Source organism: Guillardia theta (assembly GCF_000315625.1).
Source record: "Guillardia theta CCMP2712 unplaced genomic scaffold GUITHscaffold_44, whole genome shotgun sequence".
In the NCBI taxonomy this organism is placed as follows: Eukaryota; class Cryptophyceae; order Pyrenomonadales; family Geminigeraceae; genus Guillardia; species Guillardia theta.
The window spans coordinates 201,883-221,462 of NW_005434630.1; the positions used below are offsets into that span (position 1 = coordinate 201,883).

Below are 19,580 nucleotides of genomic sequence, written 5' to 3' on the forward strand. Positions count from 1 at the left end.
TGATCTGCTCTACCTCACCTCACTTTGTATCGTCTCCTTTCTGAGCACCGGCCGCTACTTTTCGCTTCTTGTTTACAGCAGCTCCTGCCGGTCTATCCAGCGCTATCTTTGAATCACAGGTGGGACAGATGAAGAAATCGCACTTGGCAAATATTGATAGGCAAACGCTGCAAACAAATCCAACATCCACCAGCTGACCTGTCTTGAAGCACGACGAACGATAGTCAACATCCTGCGCCTGGGGCAGTCGGAGCAAGGTTGACCGCGACTGCGAATCTGCATTAAGAAACCTGGTGTGCTTGTCTCCTAGGAACACCGAGATCATCCAAGAGAGCAGCGCTCCTGGTGAGCTTCCGACTTTGGACAGCTCAGGCCGCAGGTAGACGCCATTGGTGATGTCAGCTGCTTGCTGGAGAAATGAGCAGTCTCCGTCTGAAACCACCAAGGCATCGATGAGGACATTCGCTTTCTGCATAGAAAAGATGCAGTTCATGATGGGGATGTACTGCGAGGGAAGTTCCGTGCTCGCTGTCAACACCAACACACGCGGAAGCATTCTCAACAGTTTGTGCGACGAGATTCTGTTGACAGTACAGGCCGCGAGAGCGAAAGCAGACGACAGCAGCGAGCACTTCATACTTGAGTCAGAGTTTTCTTGGGAGGATTTCGACTTCAACGACTTTGAAAGAGATACAATCTTCTCGTGCAGTCTGTGGTCTATCTCGTCCATCTCCAGGGCCCCTGACTGCTGGTGTCCATGCGCCTTGCTTCTCTGCAGGGCAGGCGATTGGTAGAGGAACTCACTGCCATATGGATGAGCTGCGATTATAGTGACTGTGTTTCCTCCATGGAGCATGAAAAATGCCCGCAGAAAGGTCAACAAACTTTCGAGCGCTTCAATCACTGTCGGACCTCCCTTGGCCGTGCTCTCTGTCCATGATGCCTGGTTGAGGTCTAAGATTACGATCAAGGAGGACGGCAAGTCATCTAGCTCTGAGCTTTGCTGCTTCCCCTTCTCCTCCCTCTCCTCCTCTTCCTCCTTCGTCGACATGGCCAAACTACAACCCCCTTCAGTCCATGCTACGCGGTCAGCTCATCACCCTCATTCTCCTTGGGCATATTAGGGGAGGAGGTCAAGATTCTAGGGTCCCATTTCAGCTCACCCGGCGGGGTGATATAGGGGGTACTTTCTGCTTTAATAGACGGTGGGGTAGTGTAATTGATGAACCGAACCCGGGGTGGTAGCCCGTCTTTTTCCCGCCAACTATGCCGCTACCGTCTGCGAACGCGGCTGCGTCGCTTCCATGGTGAGAGAGGGACAAGGGAGGAAGAAGACGAAGGGACGAAGACAAGAGCTGGGCAAGACCATGTGATGAGGGAGGGGAGGTAGATGAAGTTCATCGTCAGAAGTTGAGAGGGTGCGAAGGAAAATGTGTCGGGATCGCACGACCCCAGAGGCTGAGGCTGCAGGAATCATGCTAGATGGATTCACACTACAAAATATCTTCTGCCTCACCTCTTCGTCTTCCTCGAAGTGTCTCCTCTTTCTGTTGCTCACTGTATCTTCCAGGGTGGAAAAGTATAGGCCACAAACCTTGAAAGAAGTTGTTGGCAACGAAGATGCCGTCGCACGCCTCCAGGCGATTGCTAAAGACGGGAATATGCCTCACCTGCTGTTAACTGTGCGTTCTTATATTATCTGTCTTTGCCACTCACTTGTAGTATAGGGTTCGCCCGGAATAGGAAAGACGACTTGCGTGCTTGCGCTAGCTCGAGAGCTTCTTGGGGACTCCTTCAAGGAAGGAGTGCTGGAACTGAACGCCTCGGATGAAAGGTTCGCTCACTGATTGACAGCAGCATGCTAGGATCTCGCTCACTCTTGCTCCTCCCAGAGGAATTGATGTCGTCAGGAACAAGATCAAGATGTTTGCTCAGCAGAAGGTCACGCTACCTCCGGGGAGACACAAGATTATCATCTTGGACGAGGCGGACAGCATGACTTCGGCATCCCAGCAGGCCATGAGACGCACAATGGAGTTGTACTCTAACACGACCAGATTCGCGCTGGCGTGTAACAATTCTTCTGAAATCATCGAGCCCATTCAGAGTCGATGTGCCATCCTGCGATTTGCCAAGTTGTCAGACAAAGAACTTCTCAGCAGGCTCCAAGATATCTGTGAGAAGGAAGAGGTGCGTGCAGATGCAAGTTTGGGCAGGCAGACATGCTGACGTTGTTTGCTGCAGGTCTTGGCCTCCACGGATGGCCTCGAAGCTCTCATCTTCACTGCGGATGGCGATATGCGACAAGCAGTCAATTCGTTGCAGAGTACTGCCAATGGGTTTGGAATTGTAAATCAAGAGTCAGTGTTCAAGGTAGGAGATTCGCGATCTGTCTTCTCATTTGGTAGTCATTCTGCATTGCTAGGTTTGTGATCAACCTCATCCGAAAACAGCGATTCAAATCGTGAAATCATGCCTGACTGGAGACATCAAGAACGCACACTCGAAACTAGAAGATCTTTGGCAGCGGGGATATTCAGCACAAGACATCGTGCAGGTTACAATAGTGCTGAGAGAATGAAACTTCGACTCAATTCCGTGCAGACAATCTTCAAGGTCACCAGGAACATGGACATGCCAGAGAAGAGTAAACTTGACTTCCTCAAGGTTCTAAATTTTGTTCCTATTGATTCCGATAGTGATTACTTACTTCCCTTCAGGAGATCGGCATCTATCATATGAGGGTTCTTGAAGGAGTAGATTCTCTTGTCCAGGTAAACTCGTCGAATACGAGATTCAAAGATTTGATTTCTCTTGACCAGGTCTCTGGTCTCCTCGGTAAACTTTGTCTCTTGAAAGAATCAAGCGCAGTGACAGCCTAAAGAATGAAAACAATGAAACCCCCTCCGACAAGTCAGCAGAGCGATTACGGTCAATTTCATTCTCTCATTCTCATTTCCCGATGCAAAAGTCTCTAAAGACGACATCAAGCACCTCTTCAACATTCACCTCTCCGGTAATTTGCCCGATTAGATCCTGCTCAGGTATCAGCTCAATTTTGTGCATGGAAGTTCAGCTACCAGCGCCTCCGTCAAGTCTTCCACTGCGAATCCGACAGGAACCTGGGTCTCGAGGAATCGCTCTAGAGTCTCAGCGCAGGAGGAGAGCAGTTCACGATGTCTCGCTGCCGACTAGGTGAGGGAGAGGTAGAAGGTGAAGAGCAAGGGGGGCAGGGGAGATGAGGAGAAGAGAAGTGCAAGTGGGGAGAGGGAGGACGCACCTCGGGTGATCAGCGGAGCCTCGTCCTCCGACATGGTCGTCTCCTCTACCTGCCAACCTCCAGTCACTCGGCACTCGAGACCTTCCGGACTCACCTTGGAGTTGAGAGCATCGATAAATTCGTCGATCCCTTCGCGCGTCGTGCAGGAGATCCAGTGAACTTCGATCTCGCTGCCTGTCAGCTGGAGAAAGAGGGGAAAGATGGTGTCATGACTCAGCTGGGGCCCAGTTGGTCACGGTACCTTGTGGAGGCGAGACATGATCTCCTCAGTGAGCTCCTGCCTGTAGCCCATGGACATCAGGGCGAGGAGGAGAGGAGAGCTCTTCGTTCTGACCTCCATCCATCCTTCCTCTCTGCCTTCTTGATCAGGTCCACCTTGTTCAGGACAACCAGCAGCTTCCCCTCCCTGTCTCTCCCCTCCTTCAGTGAAGCTGCCGCGGACCTCCACTCCGCTCACCCGACTCCTTCCTCCTCCTCCTCCTCCTCAATCAATTCTTTCGCCTTCCTCGACCATCCCCAGTTCCCAACTGTTGTCTGCGTGCGCGTTTCAGTTGAACACTCTTCAAATCTCTTCCCTGTCTTCCTTCCCTTCTTCCCTCCCTGCTCCCTGCTCCCTGCTCCCTGCTCCCTGCTCCCTGCTCCCTGCTCCCTGCTCCCCCACTCTCCCTAAGTTCTCCTCACCTTGCCCACATCAAATTTCGAGTCTCCCTCCAGCTCCGTCTTGAACTGTCAATAGGCAACAATTACAAAGAGTCTTGCGATCATCAGGAAGGAAACGAGTAACAGAGAAGCTGTTGGTCGGGGTACTGGAGGGGAAGAAGAGGAGAGGGAAAGGAAAAAGAAGCCGGAAAGAAGAGAGAAGAAAGGAAGGAGTGGGATGGTAGACCTCCTTGTACATCTCGTTCAAGAGCTGAAGCAGCGACACGCTGTCCTCTGCCATCATCTGGTTTCCTGCACTCTTGTGGATCAAAGTTGTGGATTCTCCCCCTGAACTACCTCTCATCCTCCTCCCCCTTCTCTCCTTCTTCTTCCATCTTCTTCCTCCTCCCCGTTTCTCCTTCTTTCGCACTCGTCCTCATCCTTGACCTCCCCCTCTTCGTCCTACATTCCTTCCTTCTCCCCCTTCCTCCCATCTCCTCGTTCTGCGACTCCCGAACGAACTTCGGCTCAGCATGCGGTTCAATCACCATCGAGAACGAGGATGCGGATGTCAGCTTGCTTGAAGCTCATCGCAGACCTTCTCATGCCCTGACTGACAAGTCAGCCGGCAGAGACAAAAGGTGGAGAAAGCAGCAGGGAAGGAAAACAAAAGAGTGGTGGCGCTGGACGAACAGGAAGTTTTAGAGGAGATGGTAGAGCAGGAGCAGGAGCAGGAGCAGGAGCAGGAGCAGGAGCAGGAGCAGGAGCAGGAGCAGGAGCAGCAGGAGGACACGTCATGCAAATCACCTCCCGCTCGATCTCGTCGCTGGAATCGACTCGAAGGCCTTCACGAGGGTGACGAGAGAAATCTCCATCCTCCTCTCACCTGCTGTGTCATCGACCATGACTGGTAGACCTCCGAGCTCCAGTCGAACCTGCTCAGGTCTGAGGTACAAGGAGAGGACTGAAGGTAGGAGCGGTGGAAAGAGGAGAGGAGGGGAGAACAGAGGAAGGCAGAGGAGAAGATGGGAGGAAGGGAGGGGAGGGCAGGGGAGGAAAGCTTACCTGGACAATATCCCTTGTGGTTCCCGGGATGGAGGAAACGATGGCAGCAGGGCGAGCAGCGAGGACGTTGAGCTAAGGGATAGAACGAGGGTGAGGAAAGGGAGGAGGAAACAATGGAGGGGGAGAGAGTTTGTCAGGGTCATGTAGCGATACGAGGGATGAAAAAGCGAGCAGATGGATAGAGGAAGAGGAGGCAAGTCAGAGAGTACCAGCGAGCTCTTGCCGGCGTTGGGAGGGCCCACAAGAGTACACCTTCCTCTTGGTGTGAGAGAGCGGAGAGAAGCAGTGAAGTCACCTCAAGCCCGTGCGGATTGCCTCTCCTCTGCTCGCCCGTCAGAGAGAGGAGGCAAGGCAAGACGGAATGAAGGGAAGTGAAAGGTGAGAAAGATGAAGAGATGGCAGTTTTGAGAGTAAGAGAGTACGAGGGGGAGAGCGAGGATGGAGAAGAAGAAGGCGGAAGGGAAAGAAAGGGCAGGGAAGGGTAGGTAAAGGCAAGGTTGAGGGGTTGATATCTCACCGTCGTCCATCCGCAAGGTGCGTGTTTACCTCGTCGTAAATCCTCCCGACGTCCTGCCGGGGCTGATGACAAAGAATTGAGAAGGAAAAGTTCTAACCGCCCGAACGGGAATCATAACTTCGTCCTCCTCTATGCCTGAAAGTTGCAAAGTCAAACATCACTGAAGGGCAGAAGTAGCAAGAGTCTGTGTGTGTCGGGAGGGGGAAAGATGAACTAGAATATGAAGGTGCAGGAGGAGGAGGAGGAGGAGGAGGAGGAGGAGGAGGAGGAGGAGGAGGAGGAGGAGAACGAGGGGAAGGAAGGGAAGAAGGTGCATGCGCAGGAGGAGAAAATCTTCTGACCGTCACTCTCGCCATAGTCAATATAGGCATCGATGTGAGCGACAGCCCTGTGATTGATCACAAAGCAGACGGGAATGAAATTTCAAACTTGAGCAGATCTGTGCGCCATGCCTCATAAAGCTTCTTCGCTCCTCCAGACATCTGAAGATTTTACTACTCCTCCTCCTCCTCCTCCTCCTCCTCCTCCTCCTCCCCCACCACCACCACCACCACCAACTCCTCCTCCACTTGCTCCTCCTCCTCCTTGTCATTATCATCATCACTCACCTGTTCCAAGGCTTGCTTCTGCTGCCCTGCATTATCATCACATCCTCCCCTCCCCTCCCCTCCCCTCCCCTCCCCTCCCCCTCCCCTCCCCCTTACCTTTCGTCTCTGCGTTGATCAAGTCACTCAATGCTTCAGCCTCCAAGAGATCCATCCGCCCGTTCATTAAAGCACGCTGATACCAACATCGCAGTCAAACTCAAATTTTCCTTCGTTGCCTCCTCTCTCCCTCCTGCTTTCGTCTTCACCTTCCCTCCACTCTCTCCCCATCAACTTCTATTTTCCCTCCTCTCTCCTCCCTCCTCCCCCCTCCACCCCTGCTCCGTTTTCAGCCCTCAACTCACTCTTGTGTATTCTCCTCTCTGAGCTAATCGAAGTCCTTCAATCTTGCTCAACGCGTCCAAGACTGAGTTGACGATCGCGACTCCTCCATGCACGTGCAGCTCCACCACATCCTGTAATATCATCATCATCATCATCATCATCATCATCATCATCATCATCATCATCATCATCATCATCATCATCATCATCATCATATTGTCTCACTTCTCCAGTGAAGCTGTTTGGACCCTGTCAAACCTGTTACAAACACCTTGCAGCAGAACGCAAGTCATCACCGGAAAGAACAAGATCAGTGACTTGTCCAACAGCTCCCGGCTCTCTGCAAACCATGAGCAAGGAGAGAAGATCGCTTCTTGGTAGCGCACCTGGATCATACAAGGATCGCAAAGTTGCATATCTCGGAGTTGGAGTTTTAGAGCCTAAGATACGTTTGATCCCTCCTCCTCCTCCTCCTCCTTCTCCTCCTGCTCCTGCTCCTGCTCCTGCTCCTGCTCCTTCTGCTCCCTTACTCTTATTACCAGGTTTGCTCATCTCCTGTAATGCAGGGAGAGCGTCTTCACCCGAGATTCTGATGACGGCGATGCCTGAACGTCATGTTAGCCTCCTACAACATTCCTTGTTCTCTCTCAACCTCCTACTCCGACTGGCGTTGAAAGAGCATAGATCGTGTTCGCTGTCTTTGGGAAGTACACTTCTTTCGAATCCACCTCATCTGCATTAACAGAATGATGGAGAAGATCAGGAGAAGTCATGCTGTCACCGCTGACTGCACATGACGAAAGTGCTATGCTGCATGGACGCCGCAGACAGTTTAGATTCCGGTAGCGATGAAAGGGACGACAGGACTTCTTAGTGAAGTCTCTTCTAGCAGTGAGAGAGATTCCCGGATTCACCAAGGAGAAAGCATCAGCGTACAAGACGAATGAACTTAGCGAGGCCAAGAAAGCTGTAAAGATGTCAAGAATGTGAAAGGGATCAATGGTTTCTTCATGTTGTTTACCTGCTCCCCAACTTGCTTTCAAAGAAATCTTTCGGTTCATTGCGTCCTTCAAGAAAAATCATCAAGCACTCGAAATCATTTCTTGTATTTGCTGCAGTTATTACAGTCTCCCTCCCTGTGTCTCCTTGAGCTTTCTCTAACTGCCGGACCTGCCTGCTTGCCGACCAACCTCTTCCCCTGAATTCACTCTGCATTCACCCCCCCGCTTCCTCTTTCCCCTCACATCCCCTACCCTTCCTCTCCTTCTCGTCCCTTCTCTCCTTCCCCCTTCCTCTCTCCCTCCCCTCTCCCTCCTCTTTACACCACATCGCTGACACTGCACCCCCACCATCTTGCGCTGCATTTTGCGCTCAGTCGGGGGCCGCACAGGTCAGCCATCATTCACTCCCCCAATTTTATTGTTTGGGATTGCAATATATAATGTTTACTGTAACTCTATCATATACCACATTTCAAGTTGACCAAATCTTAACAATATTTATCATAAACTTTGAAAATTAATAAGACTATTTCAAAGATTTGAAATTTGACTCATTAGAAATATTATTTTTATTTCATGGATATTGATGATGGGGTGCAAAGCACTGGAAGGAACCGATAGCAAGCAGAGCACGAGCTGCAGCAAGGGAACAGGGGCAGGAGAAGGAGCAGGTACAGCAGCAGGAGCAGCAGGATCAGCAGCAGGAGAAGGTGCAGGCAACCATGGGGACGATTGGTTAAGGGCAAACGATGATCGTATTTGGCCAAATTGGGAAGCAGCAACACAGAAATCCGAAGATATAGACATAAATTGAAGTTTGATGGGTGTAGAGAGAAATATTGTCTTCCTTATCCTCATGCTGTTGAAGAATGCTTACGCTGTCTTCTGCTTCCATTCTCCCCTGCAAGGATTCAACCACCTGAAACCTAAGAACCGACTCTTCTACTCTCTAAGAAGCCAAGCGGCATATCTCAACGAGGAAACATGGAGGGAAAAAGTCTGGGCGCACAGGAAGAGAGTCTACGAGCTGCTCTCACCGGGGTTCCTCAGAGGAGAGGAGAGGAAGGAGAGTTCAGATAGAGGAGACAGTGCTGTAGAGTTTGCCGCCCTTGACCCCCACAACCCCATCTACAACTTCCTGCTGGAATACTACAACGTCAGAGGAAGGAAAGGCACCAAGAGACTTGCCAGGTGGAGTCCAGGCTTCAATGTGAGAGAACGTCTTCAGCTGTTGCTGGGAGGAGGGACAGCTGCTGACGCCCGCGAGTTTCAGGTGTTCCTTGAGAACGCGTCAGAGGAGGATGTTGAGGAAGCCTTGCTCTGCAGCAAGGGCACGTTCGTCACTCATGAGGAGATGGGGAAGCGAGGGCTAGTGTACAGCTTGCAAGAGCTGAGGAGTGCCGATGAGCTTGCCACGTACAACTGGTACAAGTCGATCTTGGCGTCGACAGCTGCGAACGCCCCCGGTGAAAGTTTGAGGGAGGAGAGAAAAATTGAGCTCAAGTCTTTGATCCTACAGTGCTGAATTGCTATGGACTGCATGAGTGGGCGATGCAATACCAGCCAGAGGGCGAACCTGACCCTCCCAGTCGGTCAGTGAGACGGAGGCAGAGGCAGGCTGGATGGAGGGGGGAGGGGGGAGGGAAAGGAAGGAGAGAGAAAGGAGAGAGCGAGAGAAAGCAAGATAGAGACAGAGACAGTTCTGGATGAGGGTTACTGGAAGTCTGATTGGTTGAATCCGAAGATCTTATCAGAAGCTCAAGCTGAGAGTATCGCAACAAGTTATCAACGATGCTGTTGAACAAAAGTAAGCTCGGTGGTTGTCTTCTTGTCTTTTGGTGCTGACTACCGAATTTCTCAGCGTTGTTTGTTGCACACATTTCGATGCCCTACGCTTCTTCGCACCGGCGGCAAAGAAGCTGAACAAGCATGGTAGGAGCCATGAGTTGAAATAAGATGACTTGAGCTGAGAGCTATCGTGAACGCAAAGATCCCTCATTTCTGTCGAGAGAGAATCAACTTCTGCTCGAGAACCCAGCGTGCTTGCACAGCTCCATGGATCTGCTGAAGATTGCGATCAAGCTCTCTCCCTTCGGAGAAGCAGGTTGCACGCTGTGTCGGTGAAGGAGTTTCCAAGCTGAACATGTCCGCACAGAAACTCTCGCTGATGCACTTGAAGTCAGCATAATGTCTCGCACAGTGAGCGTTTCTAATGAGTGCCGTGCAAACTTCTGATCTTCTTTGGTCAGCTGGATGTCGCGGCTTCACCTTACGATGCGAGAGATTACGGGTGAGGAGGTGAAGGCCCGATGGCTGTCATGATGATGGAAATGCAGACTATCTCCCATCATGATCGAGACTGCCGAAGGGAAGAGCGTGTACAAGGCGCAACAAGTGAAGCTCTTCAACAGCTTTTGATGGAGCTTTGACACTTTTGAAGATAAAGTTGATGAAGCCGGCTGCCAGCGTCCGGGAATCTCTCTTGAATCAGGTTTATTACGTCAAGGTTCTTATAATCTACTGACATCATCTTACAAGTATGAAACATTCCTGAAGAGTTTTGATACCACAAGGTAAACGAGAAGTGCTGTTCTCACTCTATCTGCTCTGATCATCTTTCCTCAGCCCTGTTCGTGTTCCTGGGAGTCACAAATCGGCGCAGGAAGGCACTGTTTGACCTCCTATGAACAAACGTGCTGGAAAAGCAACTTCTTGTCATCCGCAAAATCAGAACATCACATTTCTCATGACATCCCTGCAGCTGATTTCCGTTGCCCTCACCCGCTCCCTCCTCTCACTCCGTCTGCTCCTCTCTCCACACAAAGACCTTCCCACTCGAATTTCCTGCTGCAATGACTCTCCGAGCAGGATGGAAGACGTTGATAGACGTGATGCTCACATAGTTCTGCTCAGCTCTCACTCTCCAAACCTTACAAGACTAACAGCTCACCTCATGCTTCAGCTGTCGAATCTTCTTCCCTCGTGAGGCGTCGAACACGTCGAGCACGCGAGGGTTTGCCATGGAGCCGGTGATGAAGAAATTCTCGTGGAGGGGGTCGAAGGAGCAGCCAAACGTCGACAGCCATCGTCCTGTTGTGCCGAACTAGATCATTCATCGCCCCATCTCCTACCTCTCTCTTAGTCTGATCTACTCCCCTCCCTTTCCTCCTCCTCCTCCTCCAGTTCTCACTACCAATGCAACTAAGCCTTCATCACATCATCACTAACTTCATCTACCGTCATCACCATCACCATCACCATCACCATCACCATCACCATCACCATCACCATCACCATCAACTTCACCATCACCATCACCATCACCATCAACTTCACCATCACCATCAACTTCACCATCAACTTCGTCGTCACCTCACCAGTCTGGTTGTTATGTTGCATTGAGTGCAGCTCGTTGAAGGTCTGCGGGTCGATGATGCGGATCGTGTTGTCCCAAGACAGGGAAGCAGCAAACTTGCCGCTCCTGCTGAACGTGGCAGAGACGACTCCAGCTCCATGAGTCAAGTTCATCAAGTGCTGCTTTCCAGTCAGCTTCCTTACATCCCACAACTTCATTGAGCAGTCTACGGACGACGTCATGAGCAGGAAATCGTTGCCAGGGTGGATGGCGACAGAACGGACGGTCTTGTTGTGAAGTTGAAATTTCTTCTCTGACGGCTTCCTACTGTCGAATAGCATCACACTCCCTCCACCCATCCCGCACACGATGCTGTGGCGGTCATGCCGGAAGGCAGCACAGGCTATGAAAGCGTCGTCGTCCTCCTCCAACCGGAGAACTTCCATGAAGGACATGTGCGCAAGGTCGAACCGCCTGATGATGTTCTCGTAGGAAGCGGAGTACAAGCACGAGTCAGCACTATTGAACTGTAACCACTTAACAGCGGATGAATGCACCCGGAACGACGACACGCAGTCGTCTCCTGTCGACCAATCGGGGGTGAAGATCCCGATATTGCCCCTCTTGTCTCCACACGCCACGATCACATTCGCCTCGTCAGGATGGATTGCCATGGAGGAAATCTTCTCAGGAACAACCTTGGCCATATCCTTCTCGGCCACTGAGAGTGAAAGGAGGCCAGCAAGGTACTGGTCCTGCGACAGCTTCTCCTCTCCTCCCTCCCTCGACTCTTCGGCCGGCATAGACAGCGTCTTCATCCTCTCGAGCACAGCAAGTGTCTTCTGCAGATCCTCCTCTGCCTCCTCCTCCGTAGAATTTCTAGGTTTGATCTTACACTTGCTCACGGCGATGTCGCCTTCCTGTCTCTCCTGCTGCTCTTGCGGATCAAACATCACAGGTCTTAACCTCGTCGGTTCCCTCCAATCAGCCGGCAGTCCCATGCTCTCACCGTCAGGATTCTTTCCTTGCAGCCTCAGAGACCTTTCACGAGGAGGAACAACCTCGGTTGCTCTGTTGCTCTTCAGCCCTCGAACACGCGCCAACCGACCGGTCGAGCTCGACTCGACAGGCTTGAAGATGCTCACGTCTGGGATCTGCAGAGTCTGCAGGATGCTCTTGTTGCGGTCCATGTTGGCCCGCCTCATCCTCTCGTACTCGCTCATATGCGACTCATCCTCCTCCCCTTCATGAGAATCTCCTGCCTCCTCCAGATTTTCTTTGATGCCCTCGACCGCAGTCATCGCTTCCTCTGCTTCCTTGACTGCGCTAACAAATTTCTGTGTCTTCTTGCTCGGAAACTTGAGAGTTTCTTTCTCTCCGAAGGCAGTCAGGTCGTTCACTGCAAAAATTTCTGTCGAGCCTTTGAAGAGTTGAACCTCCGCCTATCAAAACCAGATAAGTCTCAAGAACAGAGACCCTACCTCAGCTTACCTGCTCGTCTTCCAACTTCACGATCTTTGCGGGCCATGGGCCGCTACCCTTTATCTTCGCCCACACGACGTCGTGAACATGGAACTTTGCCTGCCCTATCTTCACTTCAAGAGGAGGTGTCGGGCTCTTTCGCTTCCTTGGAGTCGAGCGTTCACTTGATACGTCATCCACGTCTCTAGCTTCGCTTCCGTCTGCCCTCACTCTGTTCTGATCTCTCCCGGCCTTGAAAGGCTGCGGCTGCCGCGTCTTTCGCCTCGTGAGCATTTCTCCTTTAGGACAGCGACAGGATGCAGTACCCCTGCATCACCCGTATTCTCTTCTTCCGGTGAGTCTAAAATACAGGGGTAGGGTGGTACTAATACCTGCCTGAAAAGGAAACTCCTTTTTTTTGCGTGACCGAAAAATCATGGCCCGGCGCCGGCAGGACTCCGGGATTCGAGACTCGGGTTCACTGATCGGACGGGCCCGGACTCCCGGTCCGTTGCATTGAATTACCATCAACCAACTATGTACTTGAACGCACCATGCCTCAGTTTTGAACAGATGAAGGTCATTCGCACTGAGCCTACCCACTACGAGTCCAATGACAACTTGATACAGCTCTGTGCCAGTCTATCCAATTTCGGGATAGACTGAGCCATCTTGAAGATAATAAACCTATTGTCGTATGCGAAGTTCCATCAGCCCAAGTGTCCAGCGGCCAGCTAGCAGCAATCCAGCAGACTTGAGCCGATCAGGACCTTCTGGTACGATGTGATTCGAACCTCTGGTCAGATTCCTGCTTGTAGAGCACAGCACGGCAGTACCATCCCTGTTACTCCTTGATACCCGGAACAAAAGCTCATTTCTGTACGTTCCACGATCAAACTTTTGCATGCTTGCATATGCTCCCTCCCCCGCAGTCCTTGCATCGCGATCGGATCCGTCCGTGCCCGCATATGCTCCCTCCCCCGCAGCCCCTGCATCGCGATCGGATCCGCCCGTGCTCGCATATGCTCCCTCCCCCGCAGTCCTTGCATTGCGATCGCCGTCGCCCGTGCCCGCATATGCTCCCTCCCCCGCAGTCCTTGCATTGCGATCGCTCCCGCCCGTGCTCGCATATGCTCCCTCCCCCGCAGCCCTTGCATCGCGATCGGATCCGCCCGTGCTCGCATATGCCGCTTCCCCTGCAGTCCTTGCATTGCGATCGCTGCCGCCCGTGCTCGCATATGCTCCCTCCCCCGCAGTCCTTGCATTGCGATCGCTGCCGCCCGTGCTCGCATATGCCCCCTCCCCTGCAGTCCTTGCATCCCGATCGCTGCCGCCCGTGCTCGCATATGCTCCCTCCCCTGCAGTCCTTGCATCGCGATCGCTGCCGCCCGTGATCGCATATGCCGCTCGTCTTTCGTCGCTGCCTCGTTCTTTCATCTCCTTCTCTCTCCTCCCCCTCGCTCTCCTTCCTCCTTCTCTTGCGCGACCTTTCGTTGCCCGATGCCATGCCAGTAGTTGCTCATCGAGTACCTCATCCCCCTCATAACCATACAGTCCGGCTTAACACTGCTGTACACTGTTGATGGCACGGTGAAAAGGGGAGGCAGGCGGTGGAAGAGACCAGCTCTGTTTCATGCAGGAAGAAGTTTTCTTTGGTTGATATGTTTCTCTCCACTCCTTCTTGATGGGACATACGATGACGAGAGCTTGTTTCGTATTCTTGCTTTGCCTGGTATGTCGTATTCAAACCGATGTGCATTTCGATAAATCTAGAAGCATGCAAGGAACAGGAATGATGGGACACTTTTCTCTTGTCCTCCATCTCAAGCAATCATTCCGGATTTCTCTGTCATTGCGGCTAAGGGGGAATGGTGTGTGTGACCAAGAAACCTCTTCGTGCCTGGTGAAGGAAGCAGAGCAGGTAGAGTCGGATGCTTGGGACGGCCGAGTGCACAAACAAGATCTGGAAGAGCTTGTGGATAAGGCTGCAAATTGGATGTATGAGGATCAAATCAGCGCAAATGCAAAAGATGAGCTTTTCCAACACCTTTTCAACGTGCTCATCGCACTTGCCCACATGGGCAAAGTTACGTTCTCGGAAACAGTGAGTTTGGCAGAAAGCATGAATGATCTGCGGAGATTGCACACTGACAACAGCAAGAATGCACAGCTCTCCTACTGTGCCTTGCTGTCGTCCATCGCAAACATGGCGAGGACAACAAATTCGACAGGATCGAATGTCGATTTCATGCAGGATGCACTACGTCTGGTATCAGACATCCGTGCAAAGGGTATGAGCCCAGAGTTTCAAGTTTATGCCATCTTAGAGAGTCTGGTGGTCATCATTTGCACGAAGCAAGGATTGAACGTCAGGTCGAGGGTGAGTGATCTACATGCTACATGATGTTTGTGTTTCTACTAGCTTACATGGTTTTCAAGGCACTCGATTGCCTGGAAGAAGCAAGATCGAACCAGGTTCTAGACCCTGTCATATCCGATGTTCTTCTTTGGGTCTTGCAGGGAACAAGTCCAGACGAGAAGTGGCAAAACATGTCGACTTTGTCTCAGAACGAGTGCGCCCATCACTACGTCATGAAATGTGTCTTACACGCCATCCTTGGCGGACGTCATTGCTCCATGCCGCACGTCATTGCTGCTTGGCAGGTCATCAACCACTGGGGGTTTGCAGACTCGAAGCCGATCCTCGAAACGATGCTCATGGCGGCGTTGAAGCTTGAACAGATCGGAGAAGCGCTCCCGATCGACATCAAGATGGTCATCGACTTGATGAAGAAGAGTTCTTTCACTGATCCAGAGATCTCCAAGGTCCGGATGGATTCGCTCTCTCTGATGATAGGTGCTGACGTAAGCAACGATCGGAATGCCGAAGAAGAAGAAATCTGGTTCCCCCAAGTGACTGAGGAGACGCAACCCGGCCCCGCGAGTGCCAACAATACCGAGACCCAATGGATACTGGAGATGGAGAAGAAAGCGTTGGCTGAACGATTGGCCATAATGAGTGAGGAGGAGATCGAGGGCCCGGAGCCGCCTGAGAACTTGGAAGCTCTAGAAGCTGCAAAAAAAGAGCAAATGGATGCAAGTTTGGAAAGTGACGCTGGGAATCAGACCAAGGAAAGCGAGCTGAACATCACCTGGGAGGAGTGGGAGCGGATTGCTGAGAATTGTTCAATTACAGTATCCGAGGTTTGCTCTGTCTGTGATGCCAGCGGGCGTGGGAGTGACTTGATTTGATCAAGGCGATTTCATGCGGTCGAATGGTGTCAAAACATGTACAGAAGATGGAGAAGGTCAGGCATGCTCCCTTGTTTGCTTCGATCTGACGTCTTGTGGACAGGATGCCGAACGTATGGGGGATCAGACTCAACCAAGTGAATAGATGCTTTCATTAGCAAGTTGTGAATACACTGCCTCCAGGGGAGTGCGTCCGCTATCAGAGTCAGTGTGATGTAGGATTAGACCAGGTGATAAAGAAAACGCCCTTGCAGCAGGACGATGAATTCAGCTCTGGCAATGCAACAAGGATGTCAAAAACACAATACTGCAAAGAGAATTCACTGCCAAAACTTGCTCTCAAGTTTCGTTGGCAGAGCAGAATCTGCTCCAACAGGAGGTCGCTTCCCTGGCAGAAGAATGGACATTGACACAGCCACGCAAATCCAAAACTACATGGAACTGCAGCATAGTGAAAGAAGGAAAGGTGATGAGAGAGGTCGGGGAAGGGAAGAAGAATCCAAGGAGAGATGAAGAATGCAAGGAAAGAGGAAAGGATCTGGTAAGAGATGAAGAATCTAGGACGTTGGGAGGAGGCAAACTCTGTCTGTGAGTGTTGACAACAGCAACTGATTGCACACAACCATGGGGCCGGCAGGCGTGTAGAATCGGACCCATTCAAACCCAATGGGAAATGGAGGGTAGGGTGTTGACGAGTACCCCATATTTTCATTAAAAATACCTGGGTAGAGAAGGAGAAATTCAGAGATGTAGGGGGTGTCCCAAACCGAGGGTACATGTTAGAATGAGGCGGGGAAATGGCTCAGAATGCCGCAACCAGGAGGCAACGAGTCTCCTGTCACTGATGACAGAGAAGAAGCATGTTCTATGTTTCCTGCTCTTGCTTTCTGAACCAACACATTCCTTGATGATCATTTGTGCACCCGTGGCGCTGTTTGCAACGCAGTGAGCAATATGGGAAATTCGAAATGAAACTTCTCACTGTCGTGCGGAAAATGCGATTGTAGGAAGTCTTGCGATGTTTGTGTGGTTTCAATGTTGTGATTTTGTCATGATTCTTGTCTCATATTCGTATACATGCACTGACAGCGTGGTGAAGCCAAACAAGCCGGATGCCTACGGCGGCTGGTCCAGGCCCATTCCCCAACCAGGTTGCTGAAAGGTTCTAGAACCACAACCTCTCTCACATGCTCTGAACAGCGAACATCCAAGTCGAACCTGAGGAAGGGCGGTCGACAAAGCCTCTCTGCTGTTGAAGACGGGCAGGGCCCGCAACAGGAGGGTGGCGATGTGGACGATGACAGACATGGCTCGGTTACATCCGAAGGGTCGAAGGAGAACATCGGGAATCAAATCAGGAAATATCGTTCAGAAGACAATGCAGAGTGTAACTCGAATCCAATCTCATGCTCGTCGGGGGAGGGGACCAGTTCGCAGAAACAAAACTTCGATGAGGTATCGATGCAAAAGCAGTTGAGGGCAGCATTTATTTTTATGTTAGGACAAAGATGCTCTGCAGAACGAGGTTCTTACCCTGAGAAGGAAATGCAGCGATCTAGATGCAGACAAGCAACAATTGCTACATTCTTTCAATGAGGTTAGAATGCACATGTAAACATGACATAGACAGTTTGAAAGAAATCAACAGGTCCAGAATCAGTTGGAAGCGACATTGTTTGCCGAAGAGATTCAAGCTGAATTTCAGGATCAGGAGGTATCAAGGCCTTGAGTTGATCAAGTACTTGTGCTCAACTTGACACAAAGCAGGGTGTGAAGGACACAGATTGGCCAACAATCTGCAAGATGCAATCAGAGAAGGTTGAATAGCACTCGCTTCTATTATGCACTGACAATCATTCTTAGATTACAAATTTGTTGGAAGTGACAGAAGATCAGAAAGATCAAATCGAATATCTGCAGCAGGTTAGCAAAGTCTGATATCATGACGTACAAGTTCTGAGCCCCATTTCAGAGTTTCGACGAGCTACAGCAGGCTTACAATGAACTTTGTGATGACCGCAAGTGCGTCAAATTACTTCCGTGAACGATCTTGTAAAACAAACCTTTGCAGGGCTGCCTCTGAACTGCAAGCTAAGATCTTTGAGCTCAATCTTGAAGTTCAATCTCTGTCCAAGAAGTGTTTCCCTGCATGGAGGAGTTAATCCTGCGACTGATCTGTTGACGACAGGTTGACAGAAGCACAGAGTCTGAACTCTGTTGCTACGAGCGAGCTTAAGTTGCGCGCCCGACAGACTACGGCTGCGCAGAAGGTAAAGCGTCCTTTGTCTTTCTCAGACCTCAAACACCGAAATCAGGAGGTAGAACAGTTGAAGAAGGATTTGAAGCACGTCAACACCGAATACGAGATTGTAGAATTCTTTTCACATTTCTGCCAACCAGGACTAACATGAAGCAGCAAAAGGCGCATCTGAGAATGGCTAGGTCCCAGTTGTACTATTTCATAACCCTATTGAACGGTAAGACTGAAATGCCTTCATGCCCTCTGTCTGACAACACATAATTGATGTAGAGGACGAGGGCCGGACCTTGGACCAGGATCCCAAAGAAAGCACACTCTCTCTCCCTCAGCTGGTAAGTTTCTCCTTCCGATGAGTCTGAGCTGAGATCGTTTAGCTGGAAAGCGTCATTGAAAGGCACGCGGCGTTGACGGCCGAGCAAGACAAGGACGCCAAGAGTTTGCAGAAACAAAATGAGGAGCTTACGGTGAGATAGTCAAAGAGGGGTGAAAGTTTACAGCTGTCCGCAGGAGCGCGTGACGTTGCTGGAAGAGGAGAATCAGAGGCTACACGATCGCAACAAGGTACGGACTCATGCTCCCCGCGTGAGCTACTGACCACCCGTTTCAGCGGCTTCAGAGTGTGGCTGTCATGAAGAGCGAGGAGGTAATGATGATCACGACTGTACCTTTGAGCTGACTTTCAAGATTCCTTCCCTACAGTCCCTTGAGGTGGAGAGGAGGTACCAAGGTCAGCTCAAGTTCTGGAAGGACGCGGCCGAGGTCTCATCCTCCTTCCACTATGTCTTTCCCCTTATCTCTCCGTCCTCCCAGGCCGGCGCTCAGTGCATAGCGACTGCGGCCATTGAAAGCCCTGTGATGTTGACCCCCCGAGAAGCTTCTGAGTCGAGTCAGGACGATCTTTTCTCTCCTCGCAGCGCTAGCTCCAACGAGCTGCATGAGTCCTACATGAAGCCAACGCCCACTCAGATGCGCGATAAACAGGGAGGAGCTGAAAACAAGCACTGGGCAACTCCCTCCAAAGCTCGTGCAGCCCTTGACGAACATGACGACTCTATCGAACCAGACTTGTATGCTCAGACGCTCGACTTAGAGGTTGCTTGACGCTCTCTTGCCTGTCATTGACCAGCTTCATGCAGCAGCCTGATCGCAGCTCCCCGCACCCTCGGGCCTCCAAGGGTCGCGACGCCTCAAGGCAAGAGCACTCAAGGATCAAGACGATCAAGACGCGCGAGAGGAAGTCACCTGCAATCTTCCTGTCCCCGAGGACCAACGACCAGCCCAACTTCGTCGCTCCTTCCCCCATCCATCATCCCGTTCAGCGTCTTAATGATTCTGAGTTGTCCGGCAAAGTCATCAACGATCAGCTGATGATCCAAGTGCTCCAGACCTCGGTAACCCGTCCACCCCCTTCAATTCCCTTTCTCCTTCTCCCTCTCCCTTCCTCCCTCTCTCTCCCCCTTCCCTCCTTCCTTCTCTGACCCCATCCATCCTCTCCCCTCCCACCTCCTCCCCTCTGAACCTCAGTCCGTCTACCTTTCCCTCCTCCTACTCTTATCATCTCCTTCTCCCTCCCCCCCTGGATCATTCCTAACCCCCTCCCCTCACTGCAGCAGGAGGAAGAGGACAGATGCCCATCCCCTCCCTGCCCCTCCTTGTGCGGCGGCCAGGTCACGAGAGCCTCGGATTCTCCTGCATGCAGAGTGTCTCGGCCCAGCGGGGTTGGGAGCGCCCATGAGTCCTGCACATGGATCCCTTAAAGCTCGTGACGCTCATTCAGTTGTGCTTAAGTTCGTGTGTCTAATGAAGTATGCTATCGATTCT

General features: G+C 51.5%; 9 protein-coding genes across 9 annotated transcripts; 5 read left to right on the top strand and 4 right to left on the bottom strand.

The window, feature by feature from the left end:
* Nucleotides 1-19: 19 nt before the first annotated feature.
* On the bottom strand, nt 20-1,095 carry GUITHDRAFT_87651 (hypothetical protein; the record flags this gene model as incomplete). Its single annotated transcript, XM_005830675.1, has 1 exon — nt 20-1,095. Exon 1 carries the CDS (start codon nt 1,049-1,051, stop codon nt 20-22), a length of 1,032 nt encoding a protein of 343 aa, XP_005830732.1. The 5' UTR covers nt 1,052-1,095.
* Nucleotides 1,096-1,266: 171 nt separating this feature from the next.
* Nucleotides 1,267-2,882, top strand: GUITHDRAFT_140204 (hypothetical protein; the record flags this gene model as incomplete). The annotated part of the gene is made up of 9 exons (XM_005830676.1): nt 1,267-1,307; nt 1,571-1,682; nt 1,728-1,834; nt 1,893-2,190; nt 2,245-2,373; nt 2,426-2,557; nt 2,605-2,667; nt 2,721-2,774; nt 2,823-2,882. 9 exons carry the CDS (start codon nt 1,267-1,269, stop codon nt 2,880-2,882), a joined length of 996 nt encoding a protein of 331 aa, XP_005830733.1.
* A 70-nt stretch (nt 2,883-2,952) lies between these two features.
* On the bottom strand, nt 2,953-7,491 carry GUITHDRAFT_110211 (hypothetical protein; the record flags this gene model as incomplete). The annotated part of the gene is made up of 25 exons (XM_005830677.1): nt 2,953-3,036; nt 3,081-3,184; nt 3,281-3,329; nt 3,375-3,461; nt 3,522-3,561; nt 3,615-3,686; nt 3,738-3,814; nt 3,962-4,006; nt 4,167-4,267; nt 4,468-4,528; nt 4,727-4,764; nt 4,806-4,854; nt 4,985-5,056; nt 5,194-5,236; nt 5,280-5,306; nt 5,502-5,563; nt 6,110-6,135; nt 6,206-6,281; nt 6,451-6,561; nt 6,656-6,679; nt 6,727-6,770; nt 6,961-7,035; nt 7,083-7,163; nt 7,212-7,397; nt 7,452-7,491. 25 exons carry the CDS (start codon nt 7,489-7,491, stop codon nt 2,953-2,955), a joined length of 1,674 nt encoding a protein of 557 aa, XP_005830734.1.
* A 556-nt stretch (nt 7,492-8,047) lies between these two features.
* On the top strand, nt 8,048-9,849 carry GUITHDRAFT_163746 (hypothetical protein; the record flags this gene model as incomplete). The annotated part of the gene is made up of 8 exons (XM_005830678.1): nt 8,048-8,897; nt 8,951-9,023; nt 9,176-9,238; nt 9,293-9,363; nt 9,422-9,535; nt 9,587-9,630; nt 9,681-9,721; nt 9,768-9,849. Exons 1-8 carry the CDS (start codon nt 8,252-8,254, stop codon nt 9,847-9,849), a joined length of 1,134 nt encoding a protein of 377 aa, XP_005830735.1. The 5' UTR covers nt 8,048-8,251.
* A 376-nt stretch (nt 9,850-10,225) lies between these two features.
* Nucleotides 10,226-12,541, bottom strand: GUITHDRAFT_140207 (hypothetical protein; the record flags this gene model as incomplete). Its single annotated transcript, XM_005830679.1, has 4 exons — nt 10,226-10,360; nt 10,382-10,521; nt 10,809-12,228; nt 12,278-12,541. The coding sequence occupies 4 exons, from the start codon at nt 12,539-12,541 to the stop codon at nt 10,226-10,228; spliced, it is 1,959 nt and encodes a 652-aa protein (XP_005830736.1).
* A 601-nt stretch (nt 12,542-13,142) lies between these two features.
* GUITHDRAFT_61123 (hypothetical protein) lies at nt 13,143-13,673 on the bottom strand (the record flags this gene model as incomplete). Its single annotated transcript, XM_005830680.1, has 1 exon — nt 13,143-13,673. A coding segment is annotated over one exon (531 nt), but the record flags the coding sequence as incomplete, so codon positions are not given.
* A 165-nt stretch (nt 13,674-13,838) lies between these two features.
* GUITHDRAFT_153165 (hypothetical protein) lies at nt 13,839-14,607 on the top strand (the record flags this gene model as incomplete). Its single annotated transcript, XM_005830681.1, has 1 exon — nt 13,839-14,607. A coding segment is annotated over exon 1 (505 nt), but the record flags the coding sequence as incomplete, so codon positions are not given.
* Nucleotides 14,608-14,854: 247 nt separating this feature from the next.
* GUITHDRAFT_153166 (hypothetical protein) lies at nt 14,855-15,700 on the top strand. The gene is made up of 3 exons (XM_005830682.1): nt 14,855-15,451; nt 15,505-15,555; nt 15,603-15,700. Exons 1-3 carry the CDS (start codon nt 14,885-14,887, stop codon nt 15,642-15,644), a joined length of 660 nt encoding a protein of 219 aa, XP_005830739.1. The 5' UTR covers nt 14,855-14,884; the 3' UTR covers nt 15,645-15,700.
* Nucleotides 15,701-16,611: 911 nt separating this feature from the next.
* GUITHDRAFT_110215 (hypothetical protein) lies at nt 16,612-19,560 on the top strand (the record flags this gene model as incomplete). Its single annotated transcript, XM_005830683.1, has 19 exons — nt 16,612-16,650; nt 16,700-16,954; nt 17,001-17,096; nt 17,148-17,213; nt 17,267-17,317; nt 17,363-17,422; nt 17,472-17,521; nt 17,571-17,636; nt 17,688-17,769; nt 17,815-17,868; nt 17,916-17,976; nt 18,030-18,091; nt 18,134-18,223; nt 18,267-18,320; nt 18,367-18,402; nt 18,459-18,518; nt 18,570-18,851; nt 18,896-19,150; nt 19,537-19,560. The coding sequence occupies 19 exons, from the start codon at nt 16,612-16,614 to the stop codon at nt 19,558-19,560; spliced, it is 1,743 nt and encodes a 580-aa protein (XP_005830740.1).
* Between the last annotated feature and the right edge of the window lie 20 nt (nt 19,561-19,580).

Bases quoted from the DNA above. Each gene is read 5' to 3' on its own strand.
- GUITHDRAFT_153166 (XM_005830682.1), top strand. From the start codon at position 14,885: ATGCCGCACGTCATTGCTGCTTGGCAGGTCATCAACCACTGGGGGTTT. The intron at 15,452-15,504 runs GTTTGCTCTGTC...GATTTGATCAAG, and splicing joins GTTCAATTACAGTATCCGAG to GCGATTTCATGCGGTCGAAT. The intron at 15,556-15,602 runs GTCAGGCATGCT...TCTTGTGGACAG, and splicing joins ATGTACAGAAGATGGAGAAG to GATGCCGAACGTATGGGGGA.